Source organism: Mobula hypostoma, chromosome 22 (genome assembly GCF_963921235.1).
Source record: "Mobula hypostoma chromosome 22, sMobHyp1.1, whole genome shotgun sequence".
NCBI lineage: Eukaryota > Metazoa > Chordata > Chondrichthyes > Myliobatiformes > Myliobatidae > Mobula > Mobula hypostoma.
Window position 1 is genome coordinate 60023394 of NC_086118.1, and position 17595 is coordinate 60040988.

Genomic DNA, 17595 nt, shown 5'->3' on the forward strand with positions numbered 1-17595 from the left:
CACTGACACACCGACACACCCCTCACTGTGACACTGTCACACTGACACACCCCTCACTGTGACACCGACACACCGACACACCCCTCACTGTGACACTGACACACTGACACACCCCTCACTGTGACACCGACACACCCCTCACTGTGACTCAGACACACTGACACACCCCTCACTGTGACTCAGACACACTGACACACCCCTCACTGAGACACTGACACACCGACACATCCCTCACTGAGACACTGTCACACTGACACACCCCTCACTGAGACACTGACACACCCCTCACTGTGACTCAGACACACCGACACACCCCTCACTGTGATACTGACACACCCCTCACTGTGACACCGACACACCCCTCACTGTCACACTGACACACCCCACACTGTGACACCGACACACCCCTCACTGTGACTCAGACACACCGACACACCCCTCACTGTGATACTGACACACCCCTCACTGTGACACCGACACACCCCTCACTGTCACACTGACACACCCCACACTGTGACACCGACACACCGACACACCCCACACTGAGACACTGTCACACTGACACACCCCTCACTGTCACACTGACACACCCCTCACTGTGACACCGACACACCCCTCACTGTGACTCAGACACACCCCTCACTGTGACACCGACACACCGACACACCCCACACTGAGACACTGTCACACTGACACACCCCTCACTGAGACACTGACACACTGACACACCCCTCACTGAGACACTGACACACCCCTCACTGTGACACCGACACACCGACACACCCCACACTGTGACTCAAACACACCGACACACCCCTCACTGAGACACTGTCACACTGACACACCCCTCACTGAGACACTGACACACCGACACACACCTCACTGTGACACTGACACACCCCTCACTGTGACACAGACACACCGACACACCCCTCACTGTGACTCAGACACACCGACACACCCCTCACTGTGACACCGACACACCCCTCACTGTGACACCGACACACCCCTCACTGTGACACCGACACACCGACACACCCCACACTGAGACACTGTCACACTGACACACCCCTCACTGAGACACTGACACACTGACACACCCCTCACTGAGACACTGACACACCCCTCACTGTGACTCAGACACACCGACACACCCCACACTGTGACTCAAACACACCGACACACCCCTCACTGAGACACTGTCACACTGACACACCCCTCACTGAGACACTGACACACCGACACACCCCTCACTGTGACACTGACACACCCCTCACTGTGACACTGACACACTGACACACCCCTCACTGTGACACAGACACACCGACACACCCCTCACTGAGACACTGACACACCCCTCACTGTGACTCAGACACACCGACACATCCCTCACTGAGACACTGACACACTGACACACCCCTCACTGTCACACTGACACATCCCTCACTGAGACACTGACACACCCCTCACTGTGACTCAGACACACCGACACATCCCTCACTGAGACACTGACACACTGACACACCCCTCACTGTCACACTGACACACCCCTCACTGAGACACTGACACACCCCTCACTGTGATACTGACACACCCCACACTGTGACTCAGACACACTGACACACCCCTCACTGAGACACTGACACACCCCTCACTGTGACACTGACACACTGACACACCCCTCACTGTCACACTGACACACCCCTCACTGTGACTCAGACACACTGACACATCCCTCACTGAGACACTGACACACTGACACACCCCTCACTGTCACACTGACACACCCCTCACTGTCACACTGACACACCCCTCACTGTGACACCGACACACCCCTCACTGAGACACTGTCACACTGACACACCCCTCACTGTGACACCGACACACCCCTCACTGTGACTCAGACACACTGACACACCCCTCACTGAGACACTGTCACACTGACACATCCCTCACTGAGACACTGACACACCGACACACCCCTCACTGTGACACTGACACACCCCTCACTGTGACACCAACACACCGACACACCCCTCACTGAGACACTGACACACCCCTCACTGTGACTCAGACACACCGACACACCCCTCACTGTGACACTGTCACACTGACACACCCCTCACTGTGACACCAACACACCGACACACCCCTCACTGAGACACTGACACACCGACACACCCCTCACTGTGATACTGACACACCCCTCACTGTGACACCGACACACCGACACACCCCTCACTGTGATACTGACACACTGACACACCCCTCACTGTGACACTGACACACCCCTCACTGTGACACTGACACACCGACACACCCCTCACTGTGACACTGACACACTGACACACCCCTCACTGTGACACTGAAACACCCCTCACTGTGACACCGACACACCCCTCACTGTGACACTGACACACCGACACACCCCTCACTGTGACACTGACACACTGACACACCCCTCACTGAGACACTGAAACACCCCTCACTGTGATACCGACACACCCCTCACTGTGACACTGACACACCCCTCACTGTGATACCGACACACCGACACACCCCTCACTGTGACACTGACACACCGACACACCCCTCACTGTGACACCGACACACCCCTCACTGTGACTCTGACACACCGACACACCCCTCTCTGTGACAATGACACACTCCTCACCGTGACACTGACTCACTCCTCACTGTGACATTGACACACCCCTCACTGTGACACCGACACACCGACACACCCCTCACTGAGACACTGACACACTGACACACCCCTCACTGTGACTCAGACACACCGACACATCCCTCACTGTGATACTGTCACACTGACACACCCCTCACTGTGACTCAGACACACCGACACACCCCTCACTGTGACACTGACACACCCCTCACTGTGACACTGACACACCCCTCACTGTGACACCGACACATCCCTCACTGTGACTCAGACACACCCCACACTGTGACTCAGACACACCGACACATCCCACACTGTGACACTGACACACCCCTCACTGAGACACTGAAACACCCCTCACTGTGACACCGACACACCCCACACTGTGACTCAGACACACCCCTCACTGTGACTCAGACACACCCCACACTGTGACTCAGACACACCGACACACCCCTCACTGTGACTCAGACACACCGACACATCCCTCACTGAGACACTGACACACTGACACACCCCTCACTGTCACACTGACACACCCCTCACTGAGACACTGACACATCCCTCACTGAGACACTGACACACCCCTCACTGTGATACTGACACACCCCACACTGTGACTCAGACACACTGACACACCCCTCACTGTGACTCAGACACACTGACACACCCCTCACTGAGACACTGACACACCCCTCACTGTGACTCAGACACACCGACACACCCCTCACTGTGATACTGACACACCCCTCACTGTGACACCGACACACCGACACACCCCTCACTGTGATACTGACACACTGACACACCCCTCACTGTGACACTGACACACCCCTCACTGTGACACTGACACACCCCTCACTGTGACACTGACACACCGACACACCCCTCACTGTGACACTGACACACTGACACACCCCTCACTGTGACACTGAAACACCCCTCACTGTGACACCGACACACCCCTCACTGTGACACTGACACACCGACACACCCCTCACTGTGACACTGACACACTGACACACCCCTCACTGAGACACTGAAACACCCCTCACTGTGATACCGACACACCCCTCACTGTGACACTGACACACCCCTCACTGTGATACCGACACACCGACACACCCCTCACTGTGACACTGACACACCGACACACCCCTCACTGTGACACCGACACACCCCTCACTGTGACTCTGACACACCGACACACCCCTCTCTGTGACAATGACACACTCCTCACCGTGACACTGACTCACTCCTCACTGTGACATTGACACACCCCTCACTGTGACACCGACACACCGACACACCCCTCACTGAGACACTGACACACTGACACACCCCTCACTGTGACTCAGACACACCGACACATCCCTCACTGTGATACTGTCACACTGACACACCCCTCACTGTGACTCAGACACACCGACACACCCCTCACTGTGACACCGACACACCGACACACCCCTCACTGTGACACTGACACACCCCTCACTGTGACACCGACACATCCCTCACTGTGACTCAGACACACCCCACACTGTGACTCAGACACACCGACACATCCCACACTGTGACACTGACACACCCCTCACTGAGACACTGAAACACCCCTCACTGTGACACCGACACACCCCACACTGTGACTCAGACACACCCCTCACTGTGACTCAGACACACCCCACACTGTGACTCAGACACACCGACACACCCCTCACTGTGACTCAGACACACCGACACATCCCTCACTGAGACACTGACACACTGACACACCCCTCACTGTCACACTGACACACCCCTCACTGAGACACTGACACATCCCTCACTGAGACACTGACACACCCCTCACTGTGATACTGACACACCCCACACTGTGACTCAGACACACTGACACACCCCTCACTGTGACTCAGACACACTGACACACCCCTCACTGAGACACTGACACACCCCACACTGTGACTCAAACACACCGACACACCCCTCACTGAGACACTGTCACACTGACACACCCCTCACTGAGACACTGACACACCCCTCACTGTGACTCAGACACACCGACACACCCCTCACTGAGACACTGTCACACTGACACACCCCTCACTGAGACACTGACACACCCCTCACTGTGACACTGTCACACTGACACACCCCTCACTGTGACACAGACACACCGACACACCCCTCACTGTGACACCGACACACCCCTCACTGTGACACTGACACACTGACACACCACTCACTGTGACTCAGACACACTGACACACCCCTCACTGTGACACTGACACACCGACACACCACTCACTGTGACTCAGACACACTGACACACCCCTCACTGTGACACTGACACACCGACACACCCCTCACTGTGACACTGTCACACTGACACACCCCTCACTGTGACACCGACACACCGACACACCCCTCACTGTGACACTGACACACTGACACACCCCTCACTGTGACACTGACACACCGACACACCCCTCACTGTGACACTGACACACCGACACACCCCTCACTGTGACACTGACACACTGACACACCCCTCACTGTGACACCGACACACTGACACACCCCTCACTGTGACACTGACACACCCCTCACTGTGACACCGACACACCGACACACCCCTCACTGAGACACTGACACACCGACACACCCCTCACTGAGACACTGACACACCGACACACCCCTCACTGTGACACTGTCACACTGACACACCCCTCACTGTGACACCGACACACCGACACACCCCTCACTGTGACACTGTCACACTGACACACCCCTCACTGTGACACCGACACACCGACACACCCCTCACTGAGACACTGACACACCCCTCACTGAGACACTGACACACTGACACACCCCTCACTGTGACACTGTCACACTGACACACCCCTCACTGTGACAATGACACACTCCTCACCGTGACACTGACTCACTCCTCACTGTGACATTGACACATCCCTCACTGTGACACCGACACACCCCTCACTGTGACACTGTCACACTGACACACCCCTCACTGTGACACCGACACACCCCTCACTGTGACACCGACACACTGACACACCCCTCACTGTGACACCGACACACCCCTCACTGTGACACTGTCACACTGACACACCCCTCACTGTGACACCGACACACCCCTCACTGTGACACTGTCACACTGACACACCCCTCACTGTGACACTGACACACTGACACACCCCTCACTGTGACACCGACACACCCCTCACTGTGACACTGTCACACTGACACACCCCTCACTGTGACACTGACACACCCCTCACTGTGACACTGACACACCGACACACCCCTCACTGTCACACTGACACACCCCTCACTGTGATACTGACACACCCCACACTGTGACACTGACACACCGACACACCCCTCACTGTCACACTGACACACCCCTCACTGTGACTCAGACACACCGACACACCCCTCACTGTCACAGTGACACACCCCTCACTGTGACACTGAAACACCCCTCACTGTGACACTGAAACACCCCTCACTGTGACACTGTCACACTGACACACCCCTCACTGTGACTCAGACACACTGACACATCCCTCACTGTGACATTGACACACCGACACATCCCTCACTGAGACACTGACACACCCCTCACTGTGACACTGTCACACTGACACACCCCTCACTGTGACACCGACACACCCCTCACTGTGACACTGACACACTGACACACCCCTCACTGTGACACCGACACACCCCTCACTGTCACACCGACACACCCCTCACTGTCACACTGACACACCCCTCACTGTCACACCGACACACCCCTCACTGTGACACTGACACACCCCTCACTGTGACACTGTCACACTGACACACCCCTCACTGTGACACCGACACACCCCTCACTGTGACACTGACACACTGACACACCCCTCACTGTGACACCGACACACCCCTCACTGTCACACCGACACACCCCTCACTGTCACACTGACACACCCGTCACTGTGATACTGACACACCCCACACTGTGACTCAGACACACCGACACACCCCTCACTGTGACTCAGACACACTGACACATCCCTCACTGACACACCCCTCACTGTCACACTGACACACCCCTCACTGTGACTCAGACACACTGACACATCCCTCACTGACACACCCCTCACTGTGATACTGACACACCCCTCACTGTGATACTGACGCACCCCACACTGTGACTCAGACACACTGACACATCCCTCACTGTGATACTGTCACACTGACACACCCCTCACTGTGACACTGTCACACTGACACACCCCTCACTGTGACACTGTCACACTGACACACCCCTCACTGAGACACTGACACACCCCTCACTGTGACACTGTCACACTGACACACCCCTCACTGTGATACTGACACACCCCTCACTGTGATACTGACACACCCCACACTGTGACTCAGACACACTGACACATCCCTCACTGTGATACTGTCACACTGACACACCCCTCACTGTGACACCGACACACCCCTCACTGTGACACTGACACACCGACACACCCCTCACTGTGACACTGTCACACTGACACACCCCTCACTGTGACTCAGACACACCGACACACCCCTCACTGTGACACTGTCACACTGACACACCCCTCACTGTGACACCGACACACCCCTCACTGACACACCCCTCATTGAGACACTGACACACCCCTCACTGTGATACTGACACACCCCTCACTGTGATACTGACACACCCCACACTGTGACTCAGACACACTGACACATCCCTCACTGTGACACTGTCACACTGACACACCCCTCACTGTGACACCGACACACCCCTCACTGTGACTCAGACACACCGACACACCCCTCACTGTGACACTGACACACCCCTCACTGTGACACTGACACAGCCCGCCCCCCCCCCCACAGCCACACTTTCACTCTCTGCTCTTTTCTCTTGGACCTGCAGGCAGAGGAGTTCCGTGTGTTCACGCAGGAGGTGCTGGAGTTGGGTCACGATGTCTCCCTGCTGCTGCTCCTGCCCCCTTCTGCCTCGGTGTGCACTGCTCCCGGGCAACCCACCGCCAACCTTCCTGACTCCAGCTTCCTCAAGCTGCCCCTGCAGATGTTCGAGTTGGGTACGTACCTGCCCTGATCTGCTCACAGTCTGGGTCCAGCGAAGGAAGATGTCTTGGTTTTATTTCACATTTTTCAGCCGTAGTGGCCATAGCCACAAGCTGCCCTGAAAAAGCTATCTCCTCAGCATTCTACAAATTCTGTCTCTTGTGATCCGAAATCAGCACCTGATTTCCCCAATCTGCTTTCATATTGAAATCACTCATGACTGCTGTAACGTTGCCCTTATTTCATGCACTTTCTATCTCCTGTTATAATTTATATCCCACATCCTGCCTACTGTATAGGAATCTCTATATAGCTCCCATTTGGGTATCTTTACCAGTTCCTTAACTCTACGCACAACGATTCTACATCTGCTGACTTATGTCACCTCTTTCCAAGATTTGATTTCACTTTTTTACCAACAGAGCCACCTTGCCCCCGCTGCCTACCTACCTATCCGTTTGATACAATGCGTATCCTTGGACATTAAGTTCCAAGGTTCAGCCATGATTCAGTGATGCCTGCAACATTACACCTGCCAATCTGTAACTGTGCTGCAAGTTCATCTACCTTATTCCGTATACAGTGCACATTCAAATATATCACCCTCAGTCCTGTATTCACCCTGTTCAATGCTGTCTCTATGTTACCAGAAGTTACATTATTACTCATTTCTGATCTTTCTGTCTTTTTAAAATTCTGCCAAACTTCAGTAACCTCTGGTATAAGACGGTGGTGAGGCAAAATTTGGAGTATTGTGTACAGTTTTGGTCACCTACCTACAGGAAAGATGTACAGGTGGTTGAATGAGTACAGAGAAAATTTACAAGGATGTTGCCGAGTCTGGTCCTGAGTTATATGGGAAGAATGAACAGGTTAGGACTTTATTCCTTGGAACATAGAAGATTGAGAGGAGGTTTGATATAATTATACAATATCATGAGGGGTGTAGACAGGGTAAATGCAAGCAGGCTTTTTCCACTGGGATTGGATGTGACTACAACTAGAGGTCTTGGGTTAAAGGTGAAAGGTGAGAAGTTTAAGGGGAACCTGAGGGGAAACTACTTCACTCAGAGCGTGGTGTAAGTGTGGAATGAGCTGCCAGCATAAGTGGTGTGTGTGAGCTTGATTTCAATGTTTAAGGGAAGTCTGCACAGGTACATGGATGATAGGGATATGGAGGGCTATGGTCTCGGTGCTAGTTGATGGGAGTAGGCAGTTTAAATGCTTTTGCCATGGAATAGATGGGCTGAAGGGCCTGTTTCTGTGTTGTACTTCTCTATGACTCTCCTGCAATCTCTTTCCCTTTTACTTCATCCTTACTTTTCCAAGTTGTTAGATCCACCCCCCTGCTGCTTAGACTACACTTGGAATATTGTGAGCAGTTTTGGGCCCCTTATCAATGACATATCTGTTGGCATTGGAGAGGGTCCACAGGAGAATGAGGAGAGGATGCTCCTATTGTAGGGGAGTCTCGGGGCAGAGACCTACGTGGACCATGACCTTGGCTGTTCACTCTCCCACTTAAGAATGCTGAGGACTCAGTCTGGGGCGTCCCGGACCCTGGCACCCAGGAGGCAACATACCATCTGGGAATCTCATTCTTGCCCACAGAACCTCCTCTCCGTTTCCCCAACTAATGAATCCCCTGTCACCACAGCGTGTCCCTTCTCCCCGCTTCCCTTCTGAGTCACAGAGCCGGACGTGATCACTGTGACTCTCCTGTTAGATCACCCCCCACCCCCCCGACAGTATCCAAAGTGATATTCCTGTTGTTGAGGGGGATGGCACAGGGTTCTCTGCACTGGCTCCTTACCCCCTTTCCCCTTCCTGACTGTCACCCAGTTTCCTGTGTCCTGTACCTTCGGTGTAACTATCTCTCTATATATCCTATCACCCCCTCAGCCTCCAAAACAGCTGCGCAGGTTGACTCTGTGGTTAAGAAGGCGTACAGTGTATTGGTCTTCATCATTAGAATTGAATTTAGGAGCCGAGAGGTAATGTTGCAGCTGTATAGGACCCTGGTCAGACCACACTTGGAGTACTGTGCTCAGTTCTGGTCATCTCACTACAGGAAGGATGTGGAAGCCATAGAAAGGGTGCAGAGGAGATTTACAAGGATGTTGCCTGGATTGGGGAACATTCCTTATGAAAATAGGTTGAGTGAACTCGGCCTTTTCTCCTTGGAGCGATGGAGGATGAGAGGTGACCTGATAGAGGTGTACAAGATAAAGAGAGGCATTTGATCGTGTGGATAGTCAGAGGCTTTGTCCCAGGGCTGAAATGGTTGCCACAAGAGGGCACAGGTTTAAGGTGCTGGGGAGTAGGTACAGAAGAGATGTCAGGGGTAAGTGTTTTACTCAGAGAGTGGTGAGTGTGTGGAATGGGCTGCCGGCAACGGTGGTGGAGGTGAATATGAAAGGGTTTTTTAAGAGACTTTTAGATAGGTACATGGAGCTTAGAAAAATAGTGGGCTATGGGTAAGCCTAGTAATTTTTAAGGTAGGGACATGTTTGGCACAACTCTGTGGGCCAAAGGGCCTGTATTGTTCCGTAGGTTTTCTGTTTCTAATATGATCCAGAGTTTGCCCAGTTCCAGCTCCAACTCCTTAACGCGGATTGTTAGAAGCTGCAGCTGGATGCACTTCTCGCAGTTGTAGTTGTCAGGGACAATGCAGGTCTCCCTGCCTTCCCACATCCCACAAGAGGAGCATTTCACTATCCTGTCCTACATCTCTACTGTCCCAGCTGAGCAAATGTAAAGGTGGGGGGGGGTGGAGCCTCTACCTGCAGCTTCTTGTCTTTGCTTTCTCTGACTGATGTCTCGAAGAGCTAAAGCCTCAAAATCTCCATTCTGAATCTGTCCACTCCAATGCTGACCGCTCCCCAAAGCTCAAAAAAACTGCCACAAGTTGCTGGCTCTTAGACTCCATCAGTAAACTAAGTGAGTTATGGCCTCTCAAACTTCTGATCTCCTGACTGGTGGCTGGTCAAAGCTCCTAACCAGATTTCTGTGCAGAGGCAGCATGACTTTAATAATAATAATAACTGATTTATTTTCCCTCTCAACTCCATTCTCCTGCCTTCTCCTCGTAACCTTTGACACCCTGACTAGCCAAGAACTTAACAACCTTCACTTTAAGTACTCAGGCATCAGTGCAGGAACTGCTGGAAACACTCATCAGTCAGTTGAACTGAAGCAACGTCGTCAGACACGAGTTGACTTTCACAGAACCATACTGAGTGTGTCCAGGTGCGTGGAGATTTTGTACATGAACAGATCCAGGTTTTCCCAGTGAAGGTTCAGTGTGTGTTTTGGCCTCTCTCAGTCACACTCACAGGTTACGCCTCCCGGATGGGTTGAGCAGTAATGTCCCGCCTCTCGTCATTCCTCTTGCAGTTCACTTCTGCACCTACCGGGAGGACTTCATGGGGCTCTACTGCCGGGTGTCGGCTCTGCTGGAGATCAGCTCTCTCGTTTCTCAGCAGGCCCTCAGAGAAGCTATTTCCGATGAGGAGCTTATTTCAGCCAAGCAGAGGGAGCATGAGGTGTTGGAATCTCTCCAGGTACGTATAGGCAAGATGTTCATTCTGTAGACAAACACCTCCTCCCCTTTCAAGCTCCAAGAACTAGACTCCACACTGAAACTCAGCTGGACACACAGCAAGCTCAAGTACCAACCACATAGAACCTTCTGATGGGACCCGTGACATTCAAGAGTGTGAGTAAATTACTCTGGCAGGAATGCCATAATTACAACCATATGGCAGCACAGCACTGAAATAAACCTCGGGTAAGTACATGCAACACAGAGAGGCAATCAAACCCCATGTGGTAAAGGTCAAGTGATTGGCCAGGGATGGAGAGACCAAGATGTATGTGCTTGAAAGCACTGGAACATGTTGAGAGTGTGTGTGTGGATACACGCCACCCTGGTGCAGGCGGCTGGGTGTATCCAGACACGGCAAACTACAGTACAGGCAGCTGACTGTATCCGGATACAGTGAACCACAGTACAGGCAGCAGGGTGTATCTGGATATGGTTAACTAGAGTACGGTGGGCTGAGTGTATCTGGATACAGTGAACTGCAGTGCAGGTGGCTGGGTGTATCTGGATATGGTGAAGTACAGTACAGGTGGCTGGGTGTATCTGGATATGGTGAAGTACAGTACAGGTGGCTGGGTGTATCTGGATATGGTGAAGTACAGTACAGGTGACTGATTGTATCCAGATGCAGTGGACAACAGTGATGGTGGCTGGGTGTATCCTGATACAGTTAACTTCAGTACAGGTGGCCGGGTGTATCCAGATGCAGTGAATCACTGTACAGGTTGCCCAGTGTGTGCGAATACAGTTAAATACAATGCAGGTAGCTGGGTGTCTCTGGATACAGTTAACTGCAGTACAGCTGGACAGGTGATTGAGATATGGTTAACTACAGTACAGGCATCCGGGTGTATCCAGACACCGTGAACTACAGTACAGGCAGCCGGGTATATCTGGATATGGTGAAGTACAGTACAGGCTGCTGGGTGCATCTGGATACAGTGAACTACAGTACTGGGAGCCGGGTGTATCTGGATTCAGTTAACTACAGTACGGAGGGTTGATTGTATCCAGATGCAGTGGACTGCAGTACTGGTGGCTGGGTATTTCTGGACACAGTTAACTTCAGTACAGGTGGTTGGGTGTGTCCAGATATGGTGAACTGCAGTACAGGTGGCCAGGTGTCTCCAGATACAGTGAACTACAGTACCAATGACCGGATGTATCCGGAGACAGTGAATTACAGTACCGGTGGCTGCACGTATCCAGGTACAGTGAACTGTAGTGCTGGCGGCTGGGTGTATCTGGAGACAGTGAATTGCAGTACCGGCGGCTGGGTGTATCCGTAAAAAGTGAACTACTGTACAGTAGGTCAGGTGGCATAGTGTATCAGGATACAGTTAACTAGTGTACAGGTGGCCAGATGGATACAGTTAACCACACTACAGGTGGCCAAATGTATCTGGATGCAGTAAACTCAGTACAGGTAGCCGGTTGTATCTGAATACAGTGAACTAGGTTCAGGTGGCTGAGTGTATCCTGATACACTGAACTATAGTACAGGCAGTTGGATGTTTCCAGATACAGTTAACTACAGTACGGGTAGCTGGGTGTATCCGGATACATTAAACCACAGTACAGGTGTCCAGGTGTATCCAGATATGGTGAACTACAGAACAGGCAGCCAGGTATTCCTGGATACAGTGAACCACAGTACAGGTTGCTGGGTGGATCCGGATAGAGTGAACTACAGGACAAGTGGCCGGGTGTCTCCGGATACAGTTAACCGCAGTACAGCTGGCCAGGTTACCTGGACACAGTTATCTACAGTACAGGTGGCCAGATGTATCCAGACATGGTAAACGACAGTAGAGGTGGCCAGGTGTTCCTGGATATAGTGAACAACAGTAGAGGAGGCCAGGTGTATCCTGATACAGTGAACTACAGTACAGGCGGCTGGGTCTATTTGGATACAATTAACCACAGTATAGGCAGCTGGGTGTATCACGATACAGTGAACTACAGTGTATCCGGATATAGTGAACCACAGTACAGGTGGCTGGGTGTATCTGGATGGTGTGGACTACAGGACAGGCGACCAGGGTATCCAGATACAATTAACTGCAATACAGGTGGCCGGGTGTATCTGGATACAGTTAACTACAGTACAGGTGGCCGGGTGTATCTGGATACAGTTAACTACAGTACAGGTGGCTGGGTGAATCCAGACACGGTGATCTACAGTACCAGTGGCTAGGTGTTCCTGGATACAGTGAACTATAGTGCTGGTAGCTGGGTGTGTCCGGATACAGTGAACTACAGTACAGGTGGCCGGGTGTACCCAGATACAGCGAATGACAGTACAGGTGGCTGGATGTATCCGGATAGAGTGGACTACATTACAGGTTATCAGGTATATCCAGATATGGTTAACTACAGTACAGGCACACAGGTGTATCCAGACAGGGTGAACTACAGTACAGCCGGCCGAGTGTATCTGGATACAGTGAACCACAGTACAGGTGGCTGAGTGTTTGTGGATACAGTGAACTACAGTACAGGCAGCTGATTGTATTTAGATGGAGTGAATACTGTACAGGAGGCCAGGTGTATCTGGACATGTGGAGCTGCAGTACAGGTGGCTGGGTGTATCAGATACAGTGAACTACAGTACAGGTGGTTGGGTGTATCGGATACAGTGAAGCACAGTACAGGTGGCTGGGTGTATCCTGATACAGAGAACCACAGTACAGGCAGCCGGGTGTATCTGGACATGTAGAGCTGCCGTACAGGCACTGGGGGGTATCCGGACATGGGGTGTTGCAGTACAGGTGGTGGGGGTAGGGGGGAACTGGCCCAGAGGAGGAGCTGGGGTGAGGGGTAAATGGCCCAGAAGAGATGAGTGTGCTGTATCAGTGATTTTACAGCAGAGGGAATGAAGTGTACTGGTGTGTGTGGCGTCCCAGTTGCAGTGAGCACACAGTGCCAGTGTGTGTTTACCGGTCAGTATGGTACACCAGGACATCTGCAATATGAGTAGGTGCCTGGTAAGGATGAATGAAGATATTCTGGCATTTCCTCTTAGAACACAGAGCAGTACCCACAGGCCCTTCAGCCTTCGGTGTTCTGCCAAACTAATTAAACTAGTAATTAAACACCTTAACTAAACGAATCCCTCCTATACAATGTCCATATTGATCCATTCTCTGTACACCTATGTGGTTATCTTAGATTGTCCAATGTATCTGCCTCGACCACCCCCTCAGGCAGCACACTCCACACACCCACCACATTGCCACCACATCACCTTTGAACTTGCCCCCTCGTCGTTCCCTCTGGCATTCGACATTTCAACTCTAAAACATACTGGCTGACGACGCTATCTATGCTGCTCATTACGTTGTAAACCTCTATCAGCTCTCCCCTCAGTCTATGGCACTCGAGAGAAAACACCCCAAGTTTGTCTGAGCTCTCATTACACATGTCCTCTAATCCAGGCAACATCCTGGTAATCATATAACCATATAACAATTACAGCACGGAAACAGGCCATCTCGGCCCTTCTAGTCCGTGCCGAATGCTTCATCTCACCTAGTCCCACTGACCTGCACTCAGCCCATAACCCTCCATTCCTTTCATGTCCATATACCTATCCAATTTTACTTTAAATGACAATATCGAATCTGCCTCTACCACTTCTGCTGGAAGCTCATTCCACACAGCTACCACTCTCTAAATAAAGAAATTCCCCCTCATGTTACCTCTAAACTTTTGCCCCCTAACTCTCAACTCATGTCCTCTTGTTTGAATCTCCCCTACTCTCAGTGGAAAAAGCCTATCCACATCAACTCTATCTATCCTCCTCGTAATTTTAAATCCCTCTATCAGGACCCCCCCCCCCAACCTTCTACGCTCCAAAGAATAAAGACCCAACTTGTTCAACCTTTCTCTGTAAGTTAGGTGATGAAATCCAGGTAACATTCTAGTAAATCTTCTCTGTACTCTCTCTATTTTGTTGACATCTTTCCTATAATTCGGTGTCCAGAACTGTACACAATACTCCAAATTTGGCCTCACCAATGCCTTGTACAATTTTAATATTACATTCCAACTCCTATACTCAATGCTCTGATTTATAAAGGCCAGCATACCAAAAGCTTTCTTTATCACCCTATCCACATGAGATTCCACCTTCAGGGAATTGTGCACCATTATTCCTAGATCACTCTGTTCTACTGCATTCTTCAATGCCCTACCATTTACCATGTACATCCTATTTTGGTTAGTCCTACCAAAATGTAGCACCTCACATTTTTCAGCATTAAACTCCATCTGCCATCTTTCAGCCCACTCTTCTAACTGGCTTAAATCTCTCTGCAAGCTTTGAAAAGCTACTTCATTATCCACAACACCACCTATCTTAGTATCATCTGCATAATTACTAACCCAATTCACCACCCCATCATTCAGATCATTAATGTATATGACAAACAACATTGGACCCAGTACAGATCCCTGAGACACACCACTAGTCACCGGCCTCCAATCTGACAAACAGTTATCCACCACTACTCTCTGGCGTCTCCCATCCAGTCACTGCTGAATCCATTTTACTACTTCAATATTAACACCTAACGATTGAACCTTCCTAACTAACCTTCCGTGTGGAACCTTGTCAAAGGCCTTACTGAAGTCCATATAGACAACATCCACCACTTTACCCTCGTCAACTTTCCAATAACCTCTTCAAAAAATCCAATAAGATTTGTCAAACATGACCTTCCACGCACAAATCCATGTTGACTGTTCCTAATCAGACCCTGTCTATCCAGATGATCATATATACCATCTCTAAGAATACTTTCCATCAGTTTACCCACCACTGATGTCAAACTCACAGGCCGATAATTGTTAGGTTTACTCTTAGAACCCTTTTTGAACGATGGAACAACATGAGCAATACGCCAATCCTCCGGCACCATCCCCGTTTCTAATAACATTTGAAATATTTCTGTCAGAGCCTCTGCTATTGCCACACTAATTTCCCTCAAGTTCCTAGGGAATATCCTGTCAGGACCTGGAGACTTATCCACCTTATATTCCTTAAAAGCGCCAGTACTTCCTCTTCTTTAATCATCATAGTTTCCATAATTTCCCTACCTGTTTCCCTTACCTTACACAATTCAATATCCTTCTCCTTAGTGAATACCGAAGAAAAGAAACTGTTCAAAATCTCCCCCCATCTCTTTTGGTTCCACGCATAGCTGTCCACTCTGATTCTCTAAGGGACCAATTTTATCCCTCACTGTCCTTTTGCTATTAATATAACTGTAGAAACCCTTTGGATTTATTTTCACCTTACTTGCCAAAGCAACCTCATATCTTCTTTTAGCTTTTCTAATTTCTTTCTTAAGATTATTTTTACATTTTTTATATTCCTTGAGCACCTCATTTACTCCATGCTGCCTATATTTATTGTAGGTATCTCTCTTTTTCCGAACCAAGTTTCCAATATCCCTTGAAAACCATGGCTCTCTCAAATGTTTAACCTTTCCTTTCAAGCTAACAGGAACATTAGGATTCTGTACCCTCAAAATTTCACCTTTAAATGACCTCCATTTCTCTATTACATCCTTCCCATGAAACAATTTGTCCCAATCCATTCCTTCTAAATCCTTTTGCATCTCCTCAAAGTTAGCCTTTCTCCAATCAAAAATCTCAACCCTGGGTGCAGACCTATCCTTCTCCATAATTATATTGAAACTAATGGCACTGTGATCACTGGACCCCTCCAAAGCCCGCACACCATACAAAAGGGAAACCAGAACTAAATGCGGCCTCTGAATGCAGCCTGACCAGCTCTTCCTTGTGCTCCAGCAACTGGATGGATTGTGGCGGGAGGTGCGCTGGATCATGGATGCCCTGACATACGCACGCTACAAACGCCCCTCCGGGAGTCTCCCCATCACCTGGCTCATGGATACATCAGAGGAGGTGCTTCGGGTGAATAATGATTGCCTGCCCTCGCCAGAGAATCATCAGGGGAGAAGTGTCAGCGGGAAGGCCTCACCAGCTGCCCCAGGTGATGTGGCGCACTTGGGTCCCCAGAGGCATTTGATAAAGTGCCAAATGATTACAAACACAGGGGTCAGCGCTGAATCCCCTGCGACTGGGAGAGGGAGGGAGGCAGACCCAAAGAGCTGAGCTAGCAAGTTGCAGTGGAATATCTGTGAGTGGGTCA

The 17595-nt window shown here is 50.9% G+C and overlaps 1 protein-coding gene across 3 annotated transcripts in view; it reads left to right on the plus strand.

Annotated features, from left to right (window-relative positions):
- Nucleotides 1-17595, plus strand: part of ankfn1 (ankyrin repeat and fibronectin type III domain containing 1) — a 77228-nt gene that overhangs the window by 56553 nt on the left and 3080 nt on the right. For 2 of the 3 annotated variants that reach the window (XM_063030881.1, XM_063030882.1), the window contains exons 14-16: nucleotides 7656-7824; nucleotides 11207-11373; nucleotides 17232-17383. In XM_063030881.1, coding sequence (XP_062886951.1) covers nucleotides 7656-7824; nucleotides 11207-11373; nucleotides 17232-17383 — 488 coding nt within the window. Of the gene's footprint in view, nucleotides 1-7655; nucleotides 7825-11206; nucleotides 11374-17231; nucleotides 17437-17595 lie in introns of all 3 variants that reach the window. The other variant, XM_063030880.1, reaches the window with a different exon arrangement.